This window comes from Corythoichthys intestinalis, chromosome 3 (genome assembly GCF_030265065.1).
Source record: "Corythoichthys intestinalis isolate RoL2023-P3 chromosome 3, ASM3026506v1, whole genome shotgun sequence".
Taxonomy (NCBI): domain Eukaryota; kingdom Metazoa; phylum Chordata; class Actinopteri; order Syngnathiformes; family Syngnathidae; genus Corythoichthys; species Corythoichthys intestinalis.
Window position 1 is genome coordinate 4,824,346 of NC_080397.1, and position 22,757 is coordinate 4,847,102.

Here is a 22,757-nt window from a genome sequence, read left to right on the forward strand (position 1 = left end):
AATCGTGTTATTTATTTCCTGGCCTTTTCCTTGAAGAATTCAGAGAGGGTTATTTGGTTATTATCTATTTAATTAATAGTGTTTATATTTAATTATTATTATTATTATATTATATTATTATTATTATTTTATTTACTTTCATTCTGTGAAGAATCCAGAAAGGGTTATTTGATTGTGGCTCTCTGAAAAACAATAATTTTTTACATTTATGCACTTCTGCAATCGTCACACTTTTTCTGTTAGAAACTGACCCCGGCCCCTCATCAGAGAAGGGAAAAGTTATGTGGCCCTCACAGGAAAAAATTTGGGGACCCCTGCTTTAACACATATTGCCAAAGGCAGAACAACAACCTATCTGCCAATATATACCAATATTTTATATTTCTATTAGATAAATGTTTCAGTAAAATGTTACACATTCTTGTGTATTTGCCACTAATTGCCACAGTTAACATTGAGGCTTTGGGCCTCTTTTGATCTCGTGTGAGTTTGTAAGGTTGTGACTTCTGATTAAACAAACTCAATGCCAATCAAAACGTTTGTTCTTCTTTTTCCCCAAATAAGAATCGATAAGAGAATCGATAAAGAATCGAATCGTTAAGCAATATCGATAATGGAATCGGAATCATAAAAATCCTATCAATTCCCATCCCTAGTGACGGGGTTGACTGTCTCCACTGATCGGCCAGCCCACGGCGACGGGCAGGCAGTGCTCAATGCTGGGAAGATAATGCAAAACGCCGAAAATGTAAACAAAACAGGAGTAGTATTATCACCCACAAAATGCAAGCCACCTCCTTTTTAAAACGTTTGCCATGATCCCAGTATTTGACATAATATAAAACACGAAGCTGATTTACTTGTCCATTCAATGGTTCTTCAGTAGTCGGACTTTTTGCCCGTTTGGCCCATCGCGATGAACAAGAATCTTTTGGAACTCTTAAAAGGCTCACACCACTCTTCCTGGTGCAGCAGCAGAAGCCTACAGCACATTGAGGTGCCGTGATGCGAAAAATAAACGAATTCATCCGCAAAATCAGTTGAATCCACAGTCTATCTGCATGCTATAAAGCAATGGCTGTGTTATGAGATGCTGACCCGGGTAACGTCACATTCGCATTCCTCCTCAACCCGAGGCTGGAACCGGGTGGAAGTCACTCATTTTCTTAGCGCGGGATTCAAAAAATTGAATAAATAAATCTATCGCTTCCACACACATCCAAGCTGACCATTTCATTCAGGATCATAAAGTACCGTGTGAAATATGACATAAATGTGATTTTTTTTCTGTCATGAGCACTTTAATGTACTTCAATAAAACACAAGGCTCTACTTACAAAATTAATTGGTTCTGGAAGTAGTCTCGTAACTTGAAAATTCTGTAAGTAGAGATGTGTTTTCCATGTAAATGCCCTAATCCAGACATGTCCAAAGTCCGGCCCGGGCTCCAAATGCGGCCCGTGGTCAAATTTCATCCGGCCCCCAGCCTCTGTCATAAAATGAATAACGTCTGGCCCGCACACAGACTTAATAAATTGGTCAGCAGTATTGGTACAAGCATATGAAGTAGCTTAACTAAAAACTAAGAACTAGCTTAACACTAAATGCTGCTCCTCATTTACCCACTAAAAGGCAGCAGCACTCTAAGCAAAGATTACCACATGTGACACTTTACTCCCAATTTTCTAGAATGACGACAATCAACAACAACAAAAAAGTTGACTTTTACAGCCGGCGCTTCAAGCATAGGTGGAAATTGGACTATTTCTTTACTAAAATAAGCAACAACTGTGTCTGCCTCATTTGCAAAGAGGCAGTCGCTGTTTTAAAGAGTTCAATATGAGGCGATATTACCAAACAAGACACGCTCAAATGTACGACAAGATTACAGGGAAGATACGTAGCGAGAAATTGAAGCAACTTGAAGCTAGTTTAATTTCACTGCAGCAGTATTTCGCAAGAGCCCGAGAGTCGAAAGAGAACGCCACAAAGGGTAGTTGCAAAATTGTTGAAATTCTTAATTTAAAAAAAAAATCAAGCAAATGTGACACACAGAATGGCCTGCTAAAATTTGCTTATATGTATTGTTTTACGTAAAGGACGTCAGCCAAGGTCGGCCCCCCACATTTTTACCACACCAAATCTGTCCCCCTTTGCAAAAAGTTTGGACACCCCTGCCCTAATCTGTTCCAAGCCCCCCAAAATTCAGACATAAATATTTTATAATGTATAAAAAATGCATCAAAACATGTAAAAAATACATGTTACAATTAGATTATGTTGTACCACTTTATTCTGAACCACATATTGGAAAGAATTTCTTGAGTTTCTGTCATCAATATCCTTCCATCTTCTCCCACAGAGGACCGCCAGCCACCATCAGTGGTGGTCAACAAAGGCCTAATCCTGGACGAGAACTCTGCGAAGAAGCTGACCACCCTGCAGCTTTCAGCCAGTGACCAGGATAGTGAACCAAGCGAGTTGCTCTTCCGAGTCACCAAGCAGAGCAGCCTCGGACACCTGGAACATGCCACCAACCCTGGTAGGCTCAGGCATCGATTACGTGTGCTTGCTTCATTCATACTTCATTACGCCATTTAAGCCCTTATAGGGCACAGGGGCGTCACTAGACCTAATTCAATACTGGGTCACAGCGGGGCACTGGCGAGTGACCCAAAAAAAAAAAAATTTTTACACTTATATATAATAAAAAGTCAGAAATAGAACTTTAAACCAGTGATTTCCAACCACCGAGCTGGGGACCTGTACCGGTCCGTGGCACATTTGCTACCTGGCCGCAGATAAATGTAAAAATCATTTGTTAACGACCGCAATCTGGCCTGTGCCTCTTGGCACATCAATATGCCTGACTACTCTATTGACTAATCCGAGAAGAGATTTGTGTACATCGCCATCTAGTGGTTAGCCACCAGTACTTGGGTGATTGCACATGAAGGCGATAGTTACCTTTCCCGCAGACACCGTATAACTGTTTGCATTAGTCTAAAACTTTCATCATAGAAAAGCATTTAACCAAAGTTTAGGCAGACTTATCAACACAACTTATCAGCCCTCGCCTGATAAGGTAAGGAGAAGACGTCAGCGACTCTTCGGTGGGGTCAGAACACCTTCGCCCTTCCAAGATAACAAATTGATAGCTCGGTGCCTTAGACATCAAGACACGCGTCATTTGTCGTGGCAACCACGACCCAGCCACGAAAGATGACACACGAACTTGGCCGCCAAAACTTGCCACAGAAGGATGATTCAAAGACAACACCCAGGCACATCTTCCGCCCGGCCCACTCAACCACAGCAGTACAAAGGGTTAACGGAAGAGTGAACGCGCGGAGTTTGGCCCTCCCGGCCGACTTGCTGGGGCTGCTCCAGCGGAACGCCTTCTGGTTCGGCTGTTGCTGTTCCAGCGGCTTGGCTGGGAGGCCGAATTCCTTTACACACAGCAGCTCAACATCAGTAAATGTAAACAGTAATTTAAGCTGCTGTTGGTGTGTGCTGTGGGCGCCGACGTATTTGGACAGCATTTTTTTAGAGGGAAAAGGTCACCTGCTGAGCCAGAAAAGGAGCCCACAACCAAGTCCATTCTGCATAATATATGGCTAAAAGCTAGCAAACGAGGCAACAAAAGCGAATGCCCCGAGAGCGTCATAGCTCTTGGCGAACCAACCGTATTGCTAAAGCCAAGAAACCTTCACGATTGACGAAAAACTCATTATGCATGCAACTAAGTATATTTGCCATCAAGTTTGAGGAAAGGCCGCTGTTAAAAAAGGTTGATTAAGCGTGTGGTGATCGAGTTACGTTTTCCCTGCGCTAAATGTTCGTTTTTAGCTCCGTCGTACTTTACTGTAATTTTCTGCCACATATTGCCGGTCCGTGAAAAAAAAGGCCCGCATTACACCGGTCCGTAGTGCAAAAAAGGTTAGGGACCACTGCTTTAAGCTATATACAGGTAGTCCCCGGGTTATGAACGAGTTCCGTTCCTACGCTGGCCGCGTAAACCAAATTTCAGCCTAAGTTGGAATCAACCCTTTAAGCGCGCCTAAATACCCCGCACATCTCAAAATGTTTCAAGATGGATGCCGGTGTCAAAGTTTGGTCCGCATTGCCGGCAGCAAGTCGAATTCGTTCCCAGTGAGGGGTGAACTCCGCCAAGGCTACCCTTTGTCACCGATTCTGTTTATAATTTTTATGGACGAATTTTTAGGCACAAACGAAGCGTTGAGGAGTCTGGTTTAGTGGCCTCAGCATTACATCTCTGCTTTTTGCAGATAATGTGGTGCTGTTGGCTTCACCAAGCCGTGACCTCCAACTCTCACTGTAGCGGTTCGCAGCCGAGTGTGAAGCGGTTGGGATGAAGATCAACACCTCGAAATCCGAGAGAATGATCCTCAGTCGGAAAAGGGTGTTGTGCCCTCTCCGGGTCAAGGATGAGATCCTGCCCCAAGTGGAGGAGTTCAAATATCTTGGGGTCTTGTTTACGAGTGAGGGTAGGAGGGAGCAGGAGATCAACAGTCGGAACGGTGCAGCGTCTGCAGTGATGCGGACTCTGCACCGGTTCGTATTAGTGAAGAAAGAGCTGAGCCAAAAGGCAAAGCTCTTGATTTACCAGTCGATCTATGTTCCTACCCTCATCTATGGTCACGAGCTGTGGGTCGTGACCGAAAGAACAACATCCCGGTTACAAGCGCCCGAAGAGATAGAGATAGAGATAGGGTGAGAACCTTGGTCATCCGAGGGGGACTTGGTGTCGAGCTGCTACACCTCCGCGTTGAGAGGAGCCAGTTGATGTGGCTCGGGCATCTGGTCCGGATGCCTCTTGGAGAGGTGTTCTGGGCATGTCCCACCGGCGGGAGGCCCCGGGGACGACCCAGAACACGCTGGAGAGACTGTTTTTCGGCTGACCTGGGAACGCCTTGGGATCCTGCCGGAGGAGCTGGTTGAAGTGGCTGGGGAGAGGGAAGTCTGGGGCTTCCCTGCAAAAGCTGCTGCCTCCGCAACCTGACCCCGGACTAAACGGTGGCTTGAAGGATGGATGGATGGATGGATGGATGGATGGATGGATGGATGGATGGATGGATGGATGGATGGATGGATGGATGGATGGATGGATGGATGGATGGATGGATGGATGGATGGATGGATGGATGGATGGATGGATGGATGGATGGATGGATTATGATATTTATTTACAGCTATTCGTCTTACTGTGAAGAAAGAGGAAATGGTGATCGGCATGCCATGATATTTACTTCTTCAACCTCTGCGTTGTGATGAGGGAATTAACCAGCTGCTGTCTGCATGCCACGTCCTGGTGAAGTCCCGGACCTAATTCTAGGACGTGACCTGGTTAATGTCCGTGTCATCTCCGTGTCAGTCGTCCTGGGAAATTACTTTCAGACATAAGGGCTAACCGTTTAACTCCCAGGACATAATCGGAGTTCAGCATATGTCTGAAAGGGGCTCAAGATGCCTGATGCTGCGTTTAATCGACTAGTAAAATACAAAACGTTTAATAATGAGTAGGCTGTTAAACGATTATATGACTTGTCGCGCACATTCCTATTTTAAATGTGTTATTTAAAATAGATTTTTTTTTTTTTTTTTTTGCTGTCATTGCTTCATATTCCATTGATTGCAATAGATGTCCAATGCATTATGACCGGGATCATTTGCTAACAGTCCCTCTCCCAGTCAAAATGGATTGCATGTCTCGTGCTGTAAATAGCAGCATATGAAATAATGAAGTGTCTTATTAGGGGTTAAACTGATTGAAATGTTAAACAAAATAACCTTGATCTCGCTCTTCTTTTCAAAATCTACAGTGTTCTAGCTTTCAAATAAACTTTTCTCATTTTCCTCCCTGCTACAATCCAACAATAAATAATGTGAAGTGTCTCTCAACTCACAAAAACCAAATTTCTGCTCTCAGCTGCAGCTCATTAACGGCTGTAAAAAAAGAAAAAAAAAAAAAGAATAACATTCCTTGTAGCCCTTTGCGACTAAATAGCGGCTTCATTACAATTACAATCAGAGGCGATTATGCTTCCGAATTGTCTCGTTAATAAGCAAACATCTTAGTCAGAGAGGAGTTTATTGTCTCGTTAAGATGATGAAGGACGAGAGGCGCCAAAGAACGAGGACGCAGAGTGAAATTGATTTGCAAAGAAAAAACTGGCAAAATTAACGCTGAAATCCTACTAGAGAAAGGCAAAATTGATACAAAAGTAACCAGGCCATTTTCAACACCCGCATAATATTTCCACCTGTCACAATATAAGGAATAAAGGGCCAGAGTTATAGCAGGGCTGCAACTATCGATTCTTTAGGTAATCGATTAATCTATCAATTAGTTTGAATAATCGGATTGCAAACATATCAGAATAAATTTTAGGAGATGTAAAACAAAGAAACAAGCATTTATGCCTTGAATAACATTTATTTTGGCAAGCTAAGACTGAGAATTAAATGCAAATATATAATAAAATACCTGGATGTTGCTTCAAAATATTCAGAATTGCACTTTCATTTCACAAGAACAATAAATACATTTAATAATAAATTAAAATACAGAGACAGACAGCTTTATTGTCATTGACATACAAGACGATAACAAAATTGCGTTCGATGAGTGAGCATCAGGCCACAGAAGGTAACCTGCGCCACCAATTTTTCTCTGTTCTTCAGAAATCACAGACAAGTCATAAGCAAGTTACAATGTACACAACATATATCATACAACATAGCAGGGATATGACACGACGCACAGCTCACGTGCAGAAATTTTTTGTTACGGCAAGAAGGAGAGTGGGGGGCAGAGCTAGGCGAAGGAGATGGCAGCGGACTGAAGGGAGGGAAAGAGGGAGGAGTGTGTGTATGTGCACATATCTATCAGTTCTTGTGCGTGCATGTAGACAAAATAAGAGTCCCAGGCAGTGCTTAATTTGTAATTCATAAGGTGCCGGAACGCTAAGTACATATGACAGCACAGGCATGACGAGACGGGCACAGGTCCCGGAACATACGCAGAAAATGGTGCTGAAAACAACACGCAAATGCCCACTTGCCATGCTGTGGGACTTACAAGCCTCAATTTCAGATAATATCCATGGTATAAATGACAACAATTTACAATTATTTAGGCTATACCCTGCACAGCACGGGCAATTGCCCACATAAACATAGGTGGGACTTCAGTACACAGTCAACAATTAGTTTCTCAATAGGTCAAACTTGTAAAACATAAAAAAAAATCAGAGAGTACAATAAATAACGCAAACCCATTCTTTTGCGAATTTCATCCCCATTATTATCCCCTTTCTGTCTTTGTTTGCATACTATCCTCATTAAAATATGAAAACCTAAAAATGTTTGGGTGGTTTTAGTTACAGCAGACACTGTTTGATGGTGATTTTGTGCAGAAATGTGAGAAATTCCAAAAGGGTCAGATACTTTTTCATACCACTGTAACTCAAGAATGAATAAAGGGATTATTATCAAACCTGCAGGATATATTCGTAATATGATTGAATTGATTTAATAATTGATTGATTTGATTGATTTAATAAGATTGTATTTGGGGTAATGAGGCAAAGGTCAAAGAGCACAAAGGTTATAAAAGTCTGTTTGTCTTTCTTCAAGGCATGCGAATAGACACTTTCACGCAGGCTGACCTGGTGTCACGCAGCATCCAGTATGTTCACACCAGCGAGGAAGAAAAGCACGCAGACCAATTCTCCTTCACCGTGTCCGACGGCACCAACGAGGTCAGCTCAAAACTTGCACATTTCAAAAATAGCGAGGAGTTGATAAAAATTGTTTCGAAAAGATTAAATAATAATGATAAAAAATATACTCACTGACCCTTGTGAGGAAGAGCGTTATAGAAGATGAAGAAAATATAATTAGATCAGATTTATGAAAGAGGGAAATGTATGTTTTTAATTTCAAAAAAGTATTGTAAATTGAAACCATGAAAAATGAAAAAAAAAAGTCTTGAAAAAAAAAATCAATTTTAATAAATGTGAATTCTATTACAATGTGTTTTTTAATTTTCTCCGTGCAGGTGGCGCAGACTTTTTACATCACCATCAAACCTGTGGATGACTCGCTACCCCTCCTCCACGTTCCCGGGATGAGGGTTCAGGAAGGTGTGAGGAAAACCATCACTGAGTTTGAGCTCAAGGCCACCGATGCCGACACAGAGGTTGGTGACAATTCCTTTTTATGGAGTTGTTAAAATGACCATAAATGCCGTATGTTCCAGTCCAGCTTGTCAGGGTTGCATCTCATCTGTGTGAAACGGTCTTTGATTGCGTATGTGTTACATGCGGCAGGCCGAGTGGATCGTTTTCACGGTGGTGCAACCGCCGCGTCACGGAACCATCGAGCGCACGGGTAACGGGCAGCGCTACCGGCCCACCTCCACCTTCAGCATGGACGATGTCTACCAAAACCGCATCAGCTACAACCATGACGGATCCAACTCACTGCAGGACGCCTTCGCTTTCACGCTCGCCGATGGAACCAACACGCTCTTTGTCGTTCGTGACGACGGAGGCAAGGAGGCAAGTTCGCGTGTGCGCCTGCGTGTGGATTGGGGGATTGAATTCATTTCAAGGAAAAAGGAATCAAAAATAAAGATTTTATGAATAATGTTATTGAAAACAGATTTATTTTTTTAAATAAAATGAAAATGTGAAAATACAGAACATTTTTTCCAAATAAATGGCATTTGAAAAGAAAATGAATAATAGAAAAAACCTTGAGAATCTTTTACTATTTTTAAACGATGAAATTATTATTTATTCATGATATAATTTTTAAAGATCTGTTCAATTTTGTCTTTTTATATGATAAAGTTAGATCTTTTTTTCATTATTCAATTAGTGTGACCTTTTGATCCGCAAGCAAAGCATGACTTGAATATTTAAAAAAAAAAAAAAAAAATCCCATTTCAAGAAATACTGTTAAACATGTGAGCTCAATGAAGTTCAATGAAGTGATCACTTTTTCAGATCGTGACAGCCGCACCGCAGAAGTTCAAGATTGAAATTCTTCCAGTGGACGACGGGACGCCTCGAATTGTCACCAACCTTGGACTGCAGTGGCTCGAGTACATGGACAACAAGGTCAGATACAACCTACCCCATACGTTAAAAACCCTAATCCTGTCCAGGTGTCTCTGTAAAATCCACCCATATTAATAAAAACCAGCCCAAATTACAACCTCCCATTCAAGATATAACGTTTCCCCTTGTACAACTCCATGTATAATATCGTAATATAATCAAGGAAACATATGTCAGCAGTGGGGGACACATTGTACTGGAAATCCAAGGGCGTAGGTTTGCATAGGCACGGTAGAGACGTCACATAACACGACCAACTTTTCAGGATGCTCAGATTGTTCCCACCAACTTTTAAGCAACCTTATTTGCAATAGATAATTAGTTCAATTATATAGGTAATATAGATTGTCTTCCCATATGTTGTAAGGGTAGAATCGACCCTACCATTAGCAAATGAATTACAGTATTTTCATTATGTTCAGACTTACATTTCCCCCTTTTCACTTGCTGAATGTGCCCGTCCATTTTTTCCCCCTTCAAGCGCATATTCGAATGGCTGTTGACTTGACACCCCCCTACACCCCCTCGCCACACACACCCGCACATTCACACAGCCCCAAAACAAATACTTGTCGACAACATGCCGTTTCCTCCGCCCACTTCAAAGAGGAGGCATGTTAGAAGTCTTTTTCGGCCAGCAGAGCAGCCATTTTAACTAATGTAAAAAGACTTCAATGTTGTGGAGGTGGGAAACACACCACTAATTTTGCTACTGAAATAAAAAATAAATTAATAAATCATGATAATTATAATTTCGCTACTGAAAGTCTGACCTGCATCAGAGTTATCATAACATTAAACTGTGTGAACTTGCTAACCTGCAAAAACTCGAGTATGAAACTGCTAAGAGAGAAGTGTCCTCCTGTATATAGTATGTTTTGTACTGTCAACCAGTGTTGTTTTTCTTACTTTTGAAAAGTAATTAGTTACAGTTACAAATTCTCCCAAAAAGTAATTAAGTTCGAAACTCAGTTACCTCATTGTAAGTGTAATTAGTTACTCAGCAAAGTAACTGACATTATTTTTTCTTCCACGCATAATTACATTATACATTCTATAACATATTTCACATGTTTATATCAACTGATTGAATTGAACTGATTTACTTCACACACACACACACACACACACACACACACACACCCCACCTCCAAAAAAAAAAAAATTACGTCACACTTAATATATAATATATAATATAATATATATACAGCTGTACCTCTACATACGAAGTATTTCGTTCCAGGACCTTGATTCTAAGTCGAAATGGTCATATGTCGAGCAGGATTTGCCCATAACAATACATTATAATTCCATCAGTTCAATCCACAGCCCGAAAACCTACACTAAGTACTTAATAAATACTGCTGTTACCATTACTAATGGCAGTTACACATAGCAAAACAAATAAATGATAAATAAAAATAGAATAATATAATAATAATAATAATAATAATAATCATTCCTGTAATAATGTATCGAATCGGGTTGTAATGTGGCGGACATTTTTTGCGTGCTGTACCTGAACGCACTGAGTGGCTGACGTGACGGTGAGATGGAGAATGCGGTAGAGATTTTACTTTCTCTTTTAATGTTTTGTTGCTGGCGTCAACTGCTGTGGACAGTAGGTGTGTTGTGTTGCACAAGTTCTGAAATGAATGATTAAAAACCTGACGAAGCTGGCGATATCTTTGGCAATGTTACCACAGTAATAATTGTCACCTTAACTTAAAAAGATTGGCGAACGGAGGTCGGAGGAGGACCGTCGAGATCGTAGACATTCTGTGGCCGTATTGTCGAGCCAGTTCACAAATGCGCACACCACGCTCATATTTTTGTATCATTTCCATCTTCGTTTCAATGGTAAGCGTCACCTTTTTCACCACCTGTTTTCTCTCACAAGAAAATCCGCCGTGCGTCCATCTTACGGCAAAACAAAGAAACTGCGGCACTATCATTAATCGTCATATTGCGAACATGTCGTCGGATGTAGAAACAAATGGCAAGTCAAATTTTACGTCGGATGTCGAAAAGATCGCGTGTCAAAGCAATCTTATGCCGAGGTACCACTGTATATACTGTATATACAAACTTTACATTTCGAATGCTGTGAGAAAAAAAGACTTGTTTTTCCTGTTGTACCGAACTGTGACCTCCTTACCAAGGTATAGATATTATATATATAGGTATAGATATATTTTTCAATATGGAGGTGAGGCTCTAAATCTCCTGCCTCTCCTGTCTTTGTAGTAGTAACGCGCTCCTTCACATCCATATGTAACCGTAAGGGCGTTGTAAAGATGGGAAAATTAATGAATTAGATTACTCACGACTGATGTCGGCTGCTGTTTTCCTTTTTTAGAAGGAATGGAGGCTAAAGCATGTTTTGACCTTACACTTTGAAACCAAATGCCTATTAGTGCATTTCATAAACAGTATTAATTAAAATGTATTTATTTGTTTTCTATATTACTTAAAAAATATTTCTAAAATGGTTGTTGTTTTACCTCGGAAGGCGACCAATCTGATCAGCAAAAAGGAGCTGCTAACGGTGGACCCGGACACGGACGACGAGCAGCTGGTATACGAGGTCACCACGGAGCCTAAGCACGGCTTCCTAGAGAGGAAAGCGGCGCTTGGTGGCGGTGGCCGCGTCAGCACATTCACGCAAGGTGGCGACCAATCTTCATTCCAAATCATTTCGTAATAAGTCATTAAGGTCTCACATGTGTTTTTCGCTCAAAAACCTCACAAATCAACACAAAACGGGTCCTCACTGACTGTCTACTTCATGGGGAGAAATAAAGTGAAATATAAATGAAAGAATGTAAATCTTTTAAAACCTTTAGCGGATATCAACCTGGGCTTGATTCGCTACGTCCTGCATGAGGAGAGCGCGCAGGAAACCATGGACAACTTCCACTTCCTGGTAAAGGACAGCAAGCCCAACGTGGTCCGCGACAACGTCTTTCACATCCAGTGGTCTCTGATCAGCTTTGAGCACAAAAGGTGAGCATACACCTGCCCACGTCCAATATACATTTTTGTATATTATCATTATTTCTAATTGTACATCCACAGTATGTTACAGTAGCTTTGCAGTGGTTTGCTGCATGTATTTTTTTGTCCCCCCAAAAAGCAAATTCTATTTAAATTTATTCTTTGGGTGTCAGTTACAATGTGTCAGAGAAGGCGGGCACGGTGGCGGTAACGGTGAGGAGGACTGGCAACCTTAACCAGTATGCCATTGTGCTATGTCGAACCGAGCAAGGCAGCGCCACCTCCGGAGGGGATGTTGGATCGCGCCCCGGACAGCACGACTACGTCGAATACGCCGGACAAGTAAACGTTACCGAATTATTTTGAGGGTGCTTTCACACTAGCAATGTTTAGTCCATTTTAAACGAAGCACAGTTCTTTTTCTCTGATAGTCTGCTTCGTTTTGTAAATGTGAACGCGCATCCAAAATCTAGTTCGGACAGAACAAACGAACTCTGGTCCGCTCAAAAATCATGGGTCTTGGTCCGCTTTAAGCGCACCCTGCTTCGCTTGTGAATGCAACCGGAGTAGAGTTCGCTTTTGCTACTTAATGTGCACGTTCACAGCCTGGAGCTACACCAGGGGTTCCCAACCTATTCCACTAAGGCACACTGTGGGTGCAGGATTTCATTCTTACCAAACAAGATGACAACACTTTTTCCCCAATCTGGTGTTTTACAAGTGCAATCAGTTGATTGCAGTCAGGTGTGGCTTGTTTTAGCAGAAGCCTCATTGGTTCAACTGTCTCTGCTGGATCGGCTGGAACAAAAACCAGGACCCACAGTGTGCCTTGAGGACTGGGTTGAAAACCCCTGAGCTACACTACACGCAGGGCATCTTTGGAAGCGGAAGAACAGCATGCACGCTTTTCAAAATCAACAATGGCAAGAGGACAGACAATTAACCATGACCAAATGTTGTTGTGCTGCTCAACAGTTGCATTTGACACACAGAATTGGGTTTTACTGTAATTTGGCGGTGGGGTTTTGCATGCTGTTCCTGAACGCACTGTGTGAGAGTGACAGTGGCCCAGACAGGCAGAACTTCTGGGGGCGGCCGTTTCATGAGTCTCGCTCTCATGGCGAGACTCATGAGACTCTGTGGCGACAATCTGGCAGTCCAAAAAGTCACGAAAGTGAGAGCGATTGAACGCCTGTGTGATTTCCACGCGGTTCTCCTTCGTGGTTTAATTTTCCCCTTGGCATTTTTTAAACACGGCAGTTGGCTCGGCATCAAGTTGAGAGGGAGCGACCGCACCGCTGGCCGAGTGGCGACTTGCTATGCTATGCTACATTATGTGCAGCGTCACGCTGTGATGCTCGACGCTCCCTCCCTTCCCAAGAGGGAGGTATTTCGTCATTCTGTTTGTCCAAGCAATGAGTGCGCCCTTCATCCACGCGATGCTACTCGGAAAGTTCAGTTGGCGCAGTGTGAATGCTGAACCTTTTTAACAAGTCATTTGGCATTTGCAAGTATTGTTGTGAGGTAGCTCTTGAAGAAAAAGAGTCGATTCTTCCATGTTACAGGTTGTTTTATCCTTATAACGAACAGGAGATGATGACACAGAATTCGGGAATAAAAAAGAACAAACAATTTACACTTAATGACAAAGAAATAAAGACAAGACATATTGGTACCAGTTGACAAAGAAAAGTGCTCCCCGCCTTTCAGCTCCGACCCTTTTTCCCCCTTTCTCACTGGGGATGGTCTGTTGCTTGGAATGTACAACCCCCCTGCCCTGATTAAATTACATACGCTGGTAAGAAGACAAAAGGGTCCAGTGTGAATATGTTATAAAAGTGGCCGTTTTCACGTGTGATTATTGTGAATAAATGGAAATATATTTCAACACTCTCAACCGAACTCTGGTCTTCTTGGTCTAATGTGAAAGTACCCTTCAGCTTTTGATTTCAATCTATAATTAAATCCTATGGTCTTTGCTTCTTTTCTTTTTCCCAATGATGCTGATGTTCTTTTCTACTTTTAGGTGCAGTTTGATGAGCGAGAAGATGTGAAAGTTTGCACGGTGGCGCTCAACGACGATGCGGTGTTCGAGGGCATGGAGAACTTCTATGTGGAGCTCAGCATGCCCGTTTATGCACTGCTAGGCACCAACACGCGTGCACTGGTCAATGTCAACGACACCGAGGACAAGCCCACACTAGAGTTCCACCGCAAGACCTTCCATGTCAATGAGAGTGCAGGTGTTGTACGCGTGCCCGTTGAGAGAAAAGGTAGGTTACCCAAGATCACGTTGATAATAAAGTTGTCCCTATCACATATTTTTGCACAGGAGTTCAAGTAATTAATTCCATAATTCATGACAAAGCATACATTTTTATGCGTGTGTTGGACGGCTCGGTGTAAGAGTGGTTAGCACCTCCGCCTCGCAGTCCTTAGGTTATTGGTTCAATCCCGCCCGCACGTGTGCTCCCCACGCCTGAGTGGGTTGTGATAGGCGTCCAATCAATTTTGACTGTGAGGGTTCGAACGTTGTCAATGGAAGCCTATTGGTTGATCATACAGTAAGTAGTCATCCAAAAAATGTACTCAAGTACAAGTAAAAAAGTATTTGGTGAATAGAACACTCAAGTAATGAGTAACATTGAGCGTAACTGCTTATATTTTAATTGGATTTTTTTTTTTTTAAACAATGGTATTTTTTTCTGAGCATCTATATAAACTGTTGCCATAATGTTACTGTATTACCAATTACATAACCACATTAAGCCAAAGAAATACAAAGAAAAAATTTAATTTAAAAAATTTAACGAGAGAAAAAAATTACATAAATATAGCATTATTCGTCCAGAGAGCATGAGTGCCCTCTGGTGGACAAAATAGTTCCTAGTTTGAATAGTGAAGAGATCCTTCATATTTACTATTTTGAAATTAAAAGGATCATATCTCCAGTTTTCCGTGGTCAATCAGTGCCAAATAAAAACTGGGTCAGAGGTTAAAATCCACGCTTTTGAGTCATGTTGAGGGCAGCATTCTATGTCAAATACTAAATTTTTTTACGGTGCTTTAAAAACACCACATTATTGAACAGGCTGGCGTGAAGCTAGAACGGCAATCTTGCGTCTGATTGGTATAATGGAGTCATGTGATTATTGTTGCGACGTCTTATTGGTGAAATAGGTAGTGCTACTTTTAGTATCGCTAACAAAAAATATAAATAAATCTAATATGTAGAATAAAGAGCAAAAATGTAACGACTCATGTGTAGCGCAAAGTAGCGGAGTAAGAGTAGCGTTTTTTTCTCCATAAATCTACTCAAGTAAAAGTAAAAACTATAGCTTAGTAAAACTACTCTTAGAAGTACATTTTTCTCAAAAAGTTACTCAAGTAAATGTAACAGAGAACATGTAACGCGTTACTACCCACCTCTGCATACAATTAATGTACATGTACAAAATGGCATTACTGATATGACCTGTAAGAGGTCATTTTTGACATTTTTAAACACCGTATTTTCCACACTATTAGGCGTACATACAAGCCTTCCATTTTCTCAAAAGCTGACAGTGCGCCTTATGATCAGATGCGCCTTTTATATGGATCAATATTGGTTAATCATGACATGACATTCATTTTAGCGTACTTCCATCTAGTGGATACATCACGCAACCACTACGACTACTGCGCCTTATAATACGGCCCTATGCAGTATATGAAAACAGTTTTAAAATAGGCTATTCTTTGAAGGTGCGTCTTATTCTCCGATGCGCCATATAGCGTAGAAAACACGGTATTATCATTGTTGCTGTTGTTGTCTTGCACAGGCGACACGTCCAGCACGGTTTCAGCGCTGTGCCACACCGTGTCCAAGTCGGCTCAGGGCAGCAGCCTCAACGCTTTAGAGTCAGGTTCAGACTTCAAGAGTCGCGGCACTGGGCCTGACAGCCGGGTAGCACTGGGGCCCGGCGTCAGCATGAGCTCGTGTGACGTGACTCTGGTCGACGACAGTGAGTACGAGCTGTCCGAGGAGTTCGAGCTGTTGCTGTCCGAGCCATCAGACAATGCCCGCTTGGGACGCGTCGCTGTCGTCAAAGTGGTCATTGACGGGCCCAACGACGCCTCCACAGTCACTCTCGGCAACGACACCTTCACCTTTGGCGAAGATGCTGGTACACTTTCATAAATCTCCAATATTTCATTTAAACGGTCAGAAAAAAATTATTTGATTTGATTTCTTTTTAATAATACTTTTGTATGTTATAATGACATATATATATATATATTATGTGTTATTTCTGGTTATTTATAAAAGTATATTATTTAATGTAGTATTTTGTGAACATGACAAAAAATAAATACGGTGGTACCTCTACTCACGAAATTAATTGGTTCTGGAAGTAATTTCATAACTTGAAAAGTTAAGGCTGCAACTAACGATTATTTTGTATAATCGATTAATCGGACTATTAATTAAGCGATTAATCGAATAATTTTTTTCAATAACTATAAAATAACTAAATATAACTAAAAAAATTAGTTTTTTTTGGCATGTTATAAGTAACAATGAAGACAAAATGGATGACCATTTCCTTCAAAAACACCATTTTACTACAGCTTCCTGACTTAACTGTAATCTACAACTGTACTGTTTTAAGTACATAAAACTTGTTAAAGTTTTAAATAAAGGTTATGACTATAAAACAAAAATAATTTCTCACTACACACATCAGACAAAAGTCCTGTTCATTCAAATAAAACAAAAAGTGCTGCTGTTTGACATTTTTTTTCTTGTGGGCAAAGCGCTGATATAAATTGTGTCGGTGACTCATTTATTTTCTTTAAACAAACTAAACCAAAAAAATCAAATAAGGAGTAGGCAGGCTGCAATGAATCAGTTTTCCTTATCAAACAGTTGTTCATAAATACAATCCAAATCCAATTTTATAGCACACTCTCTTGTATGACAATTTACAGTTTGAGTTTGTGTGTTGTTAAATGAGTTTCTGTGTGTGGTTTCTTTATAAAAAGGAATGAGACAACTTTACTCACTCATAGCTAAAGTGGTAATATGCTTCTCCAAAACACAATACAAACGGACGCTTAAGACCCTGATTAGCATTATCGCTAACTAGCTTAGCGCTCAGTGCTAAGTAGTAATGTCTCATCAACAAAGAATACAAACAATACAATTGGCTTCATTTCCATACCTTTGACGGAGTCACTGGATCTAGCAACATAAAAGACAATCTTACGCTTGACACTTCCTAATATTATTGATTCAGCAACCCAACCTAAGTGTAGCAGTGAACACTCTCATGCTTTAATCACTGGAGCGCACTTGCAGCCTCACATTTGAGACACACAAGGACCCAAACGGGACTGCTCATAGCTGATGGCAAAAATCAATTATCAAATTACTTGGCAACTAATTTATTAATCGATTTTTATCGATTAGTTGTTGTATTAAGTTCATTTTGTCTACACTTATAGACTAGTTGAATTTTTCTTTTGTCCCAGACAATGTGTTTTAGGTTGTTGTTTTTTTTAACGGACATGTTTCGGCGACTACTTCCGCCTTCATCGGAGTGTCACTGATGTTGGTGTGACACGTCATTTAGGAGACAGTAATAAGACATACAAGGGCAACAAAAGAACAAGCGCAACAGGAACACCACAAGTCAGCCATCACCGACTACTGCAAAAGAGAAAATCACATTATGGACTGGGAAAAGGCCAGTATGGACTGCGAAAAGGCCAGAGTCATCCGCACCCAAGAAAACAAACATCAGTGCTGGATCAGGGAGGCCATTGAAATCCGCAAGCGGGGCTCGAGGACCATCAACAGGGATGAGGGGGCGTACATGCTCTCTACTACCTGGACCAGCATCCTGGAAGAATGAAGTGATAGCTGAGGGCGTGACTCGCCTGTCTAATCTGACAGGTGAGCCACGCCTTCACACTAACGTCAGTGACACTCTGATGAAAGCGGAAATAGTCGCCGAAACATGTCAGGTAAATAAAACAACCTAAAACGCATTGTCCGGGATAAAAGAAAAATTCAACTAATCGATTAGTTGTTGCAGCCTTACTGTATGTAGAGATGCGTTTTTAATGTAAATGCCCTAAACCGTTCCAAGCCCCTAAAAATTCAGATATAAATCTTTTATAATGCATAGAATGCATCAAAATACGTAACAAATACATGTTACTGTTAGATTATTGCACAATAAACATAAAATCAGAGTTGTGCATAATGTAAAAAAACAAGAATATAGTATAGAATAAAAGTTAATACACTCATGTAAAGCTGTCGGAACACAAGGGGCGAATGAAGAGGATGCTGGGATACACACATACTAGAGATGTCCCGATGGATCGGGATGCCGATGGATCGGGTCCGATCACACCATTTCTAAAGTATCGGAAACGGCAAAAAAATATCGGCCATGCCTTTTTTAAATTTTTTTTTTTTTTTAATATAATCGTTTTCTAATTGTATTTAACGTTAGTGACATAATATGTTACTTATCCAGAGTCTTTAGTTTAGGCTTAAGGTAGGGTTATCAAATTTATCCGTATAACAGCGGTAATTAATCAAATTTAAAATGTATCACGTTAAAATATTTAAGGCAATTAATGCATGCGCTGCACGACCCATTCACGCATTATCGTGCTCAATCTGTAATGGCGCCGTTTTGCATATATAGAGAGCTAGAAGGCAGCGTTAATAAGTAGAGTAGATTTTGGCAGCCTTTGTTGCCTTATTTTAATTGGCTAAAGCCTTACAATCCCTCTCCCTGCTGTTAGAAATATCATGGGAAGCAATGTGGGGAAGCAAGGTAGCAATTGATCTTTTTCTTAACACCTTAAGTTATATCCCATCGCAGAGAAGATATATGAATTGGTAGCACTACGCACAATCGTGGTTTCACTTGTCATGGTTCCACTTCCCATCATGCATTGGGCATGGCCTTCAGTATCATTTACTGAAAGCTCAACAAATACACTAGATGGCAATATTTAGTCACAATATACAAAGTCAAAAGTCTTTCTATCCGTGGATCCCTCTCACAGAAAGAATGTTAATAATGTAAATGCCATCTTGAGGATTTACTGTCATAATAAACAAATACAGTACTTATGTACTGTATGTTGAATGTATATATTCGTCCGAGTTTTGTTCATTTTTTTCTTAATGCATTGCCAAAATATATATGATCGGGAAAAATTATCAGGAATGATTGGAATTGAATCGGGAGCAAAAAAAAAGCAATCGGATCGGGAAATATCGGGATCGGCAGATACTCAAACTAAAACGATCGGATCGGGAGCAGAAAAACATGATCGGAACAACCCTAACACATACACATACAGTAGAGGTCCCTCTTAGCCAAATGGATACCAGGAATGCTAGGTAATAGCCAATGGCAGAGCAGCTACAGTATAAGTATGTTCAGTAAACTCTGGGAGCTGCAAGTACCAGCCATACTTTATTTTTGCCTTTCGTATTCTGAAATTGATTTCGTAACAAAAGGCGATATTTTCCCATTGAGGCGTGTTTTAACCTGAAAACTTTGTATTTAGAGACATTCATAAGTAGAGGTACCACTCTACTAACTCAGTAAAAGTTTTTTGTAGAATGTTGTAATATATCAAGCCCAAAATCTTCCACTTCTTGTACAAAATTTTTCTCGAGTACAGGCACCATCGAAATTCCGGTGCTGCGCCACGGAAGCGACCTTTCTTCTGTGACATCGGTATGGTGTGCCACAAGGCCCTCCGACCCGCCGTCGGCCAGCCCGGGGATCGACTACATCCCTAGCTCCAAGAAAGTGGAATTCAAGCCCGGCAGAACACTTGAGGTCGGGATGGGGTCACGCCCCAGAAATGAGTCAAACCTCTCGCTTGTTGGTTCACGCAGTGTTTCATTTTCATCGTCTTCATTTGCAGACGTGCAGCCTGACCATCATGGACGATGTCCAGAATCCTTCCATTGAGGGATCCGAGTCCTTTGTGGTTTTCCTGAGTTCTCCGCAAGGGGCCGTTTTGCAGGAGCCCTATGAGGCCAACGTCGTCATCGCTGACACCTTCCAGGACAGTATGTACAACTTCCTTCCAACATCATTCCTAGAAATTACCTTACTTTTATTTCTAACTATAAATGTTAAAAATATAGATGACAGTTGTACAGGTAGTCCCTGAAGCCCTTTTTACACACTCCGAAACACCGGGAATATCGCGGGATTTAACCGTGCAGCAGTTGTACGTGAAAACAATTTCCTTGGTCGACTGACACGGAGATTACGTGGACCTTTCACCGGTCACGTCCTAGCATAATGTCCGGGGTCTTCCCGGATAGCGGTGTGAGTGAAAGCAGGCATTGAATGCCCAGGTCACACCACAATGACTGATAACGTAAATATCATGGCGGGCCGATCGTCTCTTCCTCTTTCTTCGCAGTTAGAGGAAAATCAATAAACAAACATCGCAATTATCAACATAGCAAGCTGAAAATAGATAAATTAAACTGAAAACAAAACTAAATTAAATTTCTATGGGATCGTAGAGCCGAGGAAGGGATGCATTCAAAGGTTTATTAACCCTTGTGGTAACATACATATTTGCTACTACCGTAACAGTAGAACCGAGAAATAGAGTCCATCGTCCATCTTTGGAAATGTGCGGGTTTTTTATGTTGCCGATGTTAGGGTCCACTACTGCGGAAACAAGGTTGTACTTCAAAGCAGAAAACAATGGAAGGATGCCTTCAAGGGGTTTATTTAATACAAAACAAAAATACACGCGATCGCGGGAATAACACAATGTGTCTGTGACAATAGAGCCAAGGTAGAGCGTCCATTGTCCATCTTTGGAAATGTTCAGTTTATTTTGTTGCCAATGGTAGGCTCTGCTACTGCGGAAACAAGGTTGTACTTCAAAGCAAAAAACAACGGAGGGAAGCGTTCAAGGATTTATTAAGACCAAGCAAAAATGCACGAGATCACAGAAAAGGGAGAATAACACAATGGGTCTGTGATATCTCGACACCCTTCTCTTGGATCGCCTGGGCTTAATACAGTCTTAAAAAGCTTGAATTGGCTGCAGTTACGACACCGGGAACGCTCACTCTGGAACAAAACACGATTTGACCAACATTGTGATAGCCGATGGCGACCAAACATGATGTAATGTCAGGGGTATAAAATCACGCCAGCAGCCTTCCCCGCACAGAGAGCGCCAGTGGGCAACACAGGACAAGTCTGTGAAAGTGTCCGACGCGCATTATTCTCGGGACATCTCTACATGCGTGAAAGCAATGACGATTAAATCCCGCGTGACCTTACACGGAAATTTCCCTATATATGTGTGTGAAAAGGGATCCCGGGTTACAAACGACTTCTGTTCCTACACTGGCGACGTAACCAGAATTTCTGTGTAAGACAGCATTAACCCATTAAGTTCCCCTAAATCTCAAAATAACTATCCAGAAACATGTATTATACGTCATTGTATAACATTGAAGCGTTTTTGTGCGACTTGAAAAGCGCTCTAGAAATTAAAAGTATTATTATCATTATTATTGTACTGTCCTCGCCATGATGTTGGAGCTAAGTCCTAGCTAGATAGTGAGCTTAAGCTCCGAAATGACGATGTCAGGCATCCGTGTGGTTTGCTGACTTTATTCAGCTGCTCATGACATCAACACTTGCAGAGTGTAACTAAAATAAAAATGAAATTAAATCAATTTCATCTTCAACAAGAGCAGTTCAAATTTGCGTTTATAACTAACTGCTGATACAGCAATACCAATCCACAAGAACGATTACCATCTATCAGTTAGCGTCCGCACGTTGTCAAAAACAATCACATAATCACCCCAAGTATTCGACCACAATTGAAAACGCACAATAAACTGTACAAAAGATGTTATATACATGTAGGTTCCAAAACGTAAAAAGCCCCAGCTCAACCCTGTCTTCATTCGCTCTCATCACATGCACGCTGGAGAGCGCCAAAAAAATACTCCCACAGCTCGTGTTGCGTTCGTTCCTTTAATTCAACAAAAAGCAATATCCGAAACAAACAAAAGCGCAAACTGAGAGAATGAGGAAACGAAAAATGATCTACCTTGAGAGTTAAATCCAAAAACGTAGAAAGGTCAATAGAGAGGTGAAAAAACTGTGTGGCTCTCTGGTTTCTGCCTTAGCGCAACTGTCCGCTCACACAGCTCCTTCCGCATATATCGTCAAACGTTACGTCACAAGCTTGTTTCCATGAAATAAAACAAATAAATCAATATGAACATGAATAATTACCTAAACCATTATTTAGGCTCCTAAAATACAGGTGTTGCCTCTGTGGATGCTTCACATACAACAAATGTGCGCGCAGGCTTGCGGGCTTTCCCCTCTCTCTCTCTCACTTGGCTGCGCGACTTCTTCGTGGGAAAAAATGGTCTCTTCTTCGTGTGCGCAAACACGTTCTTCTTCGTGTGTACCTGCGCTCTTACTTCCGTGCCATGAGTAGTACCTGCTCCACCCTTCCTGCGGCAAAAGTCAACATGATTTTAAAAAAAGATTAAAAAAACGAGACTCCAGCGTCGTAAAGTCG

The 22,757-nt window shown here is 41.3% G+C and overlaps 1 protein-coding gene across 3 annotated transcripts in view; it reads left to right on the forward strand.

The window, feature by feature from the left end:
- The window catches only part of fras1 (Fraser extracellular matrix complex subunit 1), a 451,829-nt gene that overhangs the window by 402,940 nt on the left and 26,132 nt on the right, over positions 1 to 22,757 (forward strand). For all 3 annotated transcript variants that reach the window (XM_057831795.1, XM_057831797.1, XM_057831798.1), the window contains 12 exons: positions 2,363 to 2,542; positions 7,660 to 7,784; positions 8,084 to 8,224; positions 8,355 to 8,585; positions 9,036 to 9,149; positions 11,662 to 11,818; positions 11,996 to 12,155; positions 12,320 to 12,488; positions 14,173 to 14,419; positions 15,971 to 16,315; positions 19,848 to 20,008; positions 20,097 to 20,244. In XM_057831795.1, the coding sequence (XP_057687778.1) occupies positions 2,363 to 2,542; positions 7,660 to 7,784; positions 8,084 to 8,224; positions 8,355 to 8,585; positions 9,036 to 9,149; positions 11,662 to 11,818; positions 11,996 to 12,155; positions 12,320 to 12,488; positions 14,173 to 14,419; positions 15,971 to 16,315; positions 19,848 to 20,008; positions 20,097 to 20,244 (2,178 nt within the window). The remainder of the gene's footprint in view (positions 1 to 2,362; positions 2,543 to 7,659; positions 7,785 to 8,083; positions 8,225 to 8,354; positions 8,586 to 9,035; positions 9,150 to 11,661; positions 11,819 to 11,995; positions 12,156 to 12,319; positions 12,489 to 14,172; positions 14,420 to 15,970; positions 16,316 to 19,847; positions 20,009 to 20,096; positions 20,245 to 22,757) is intronic.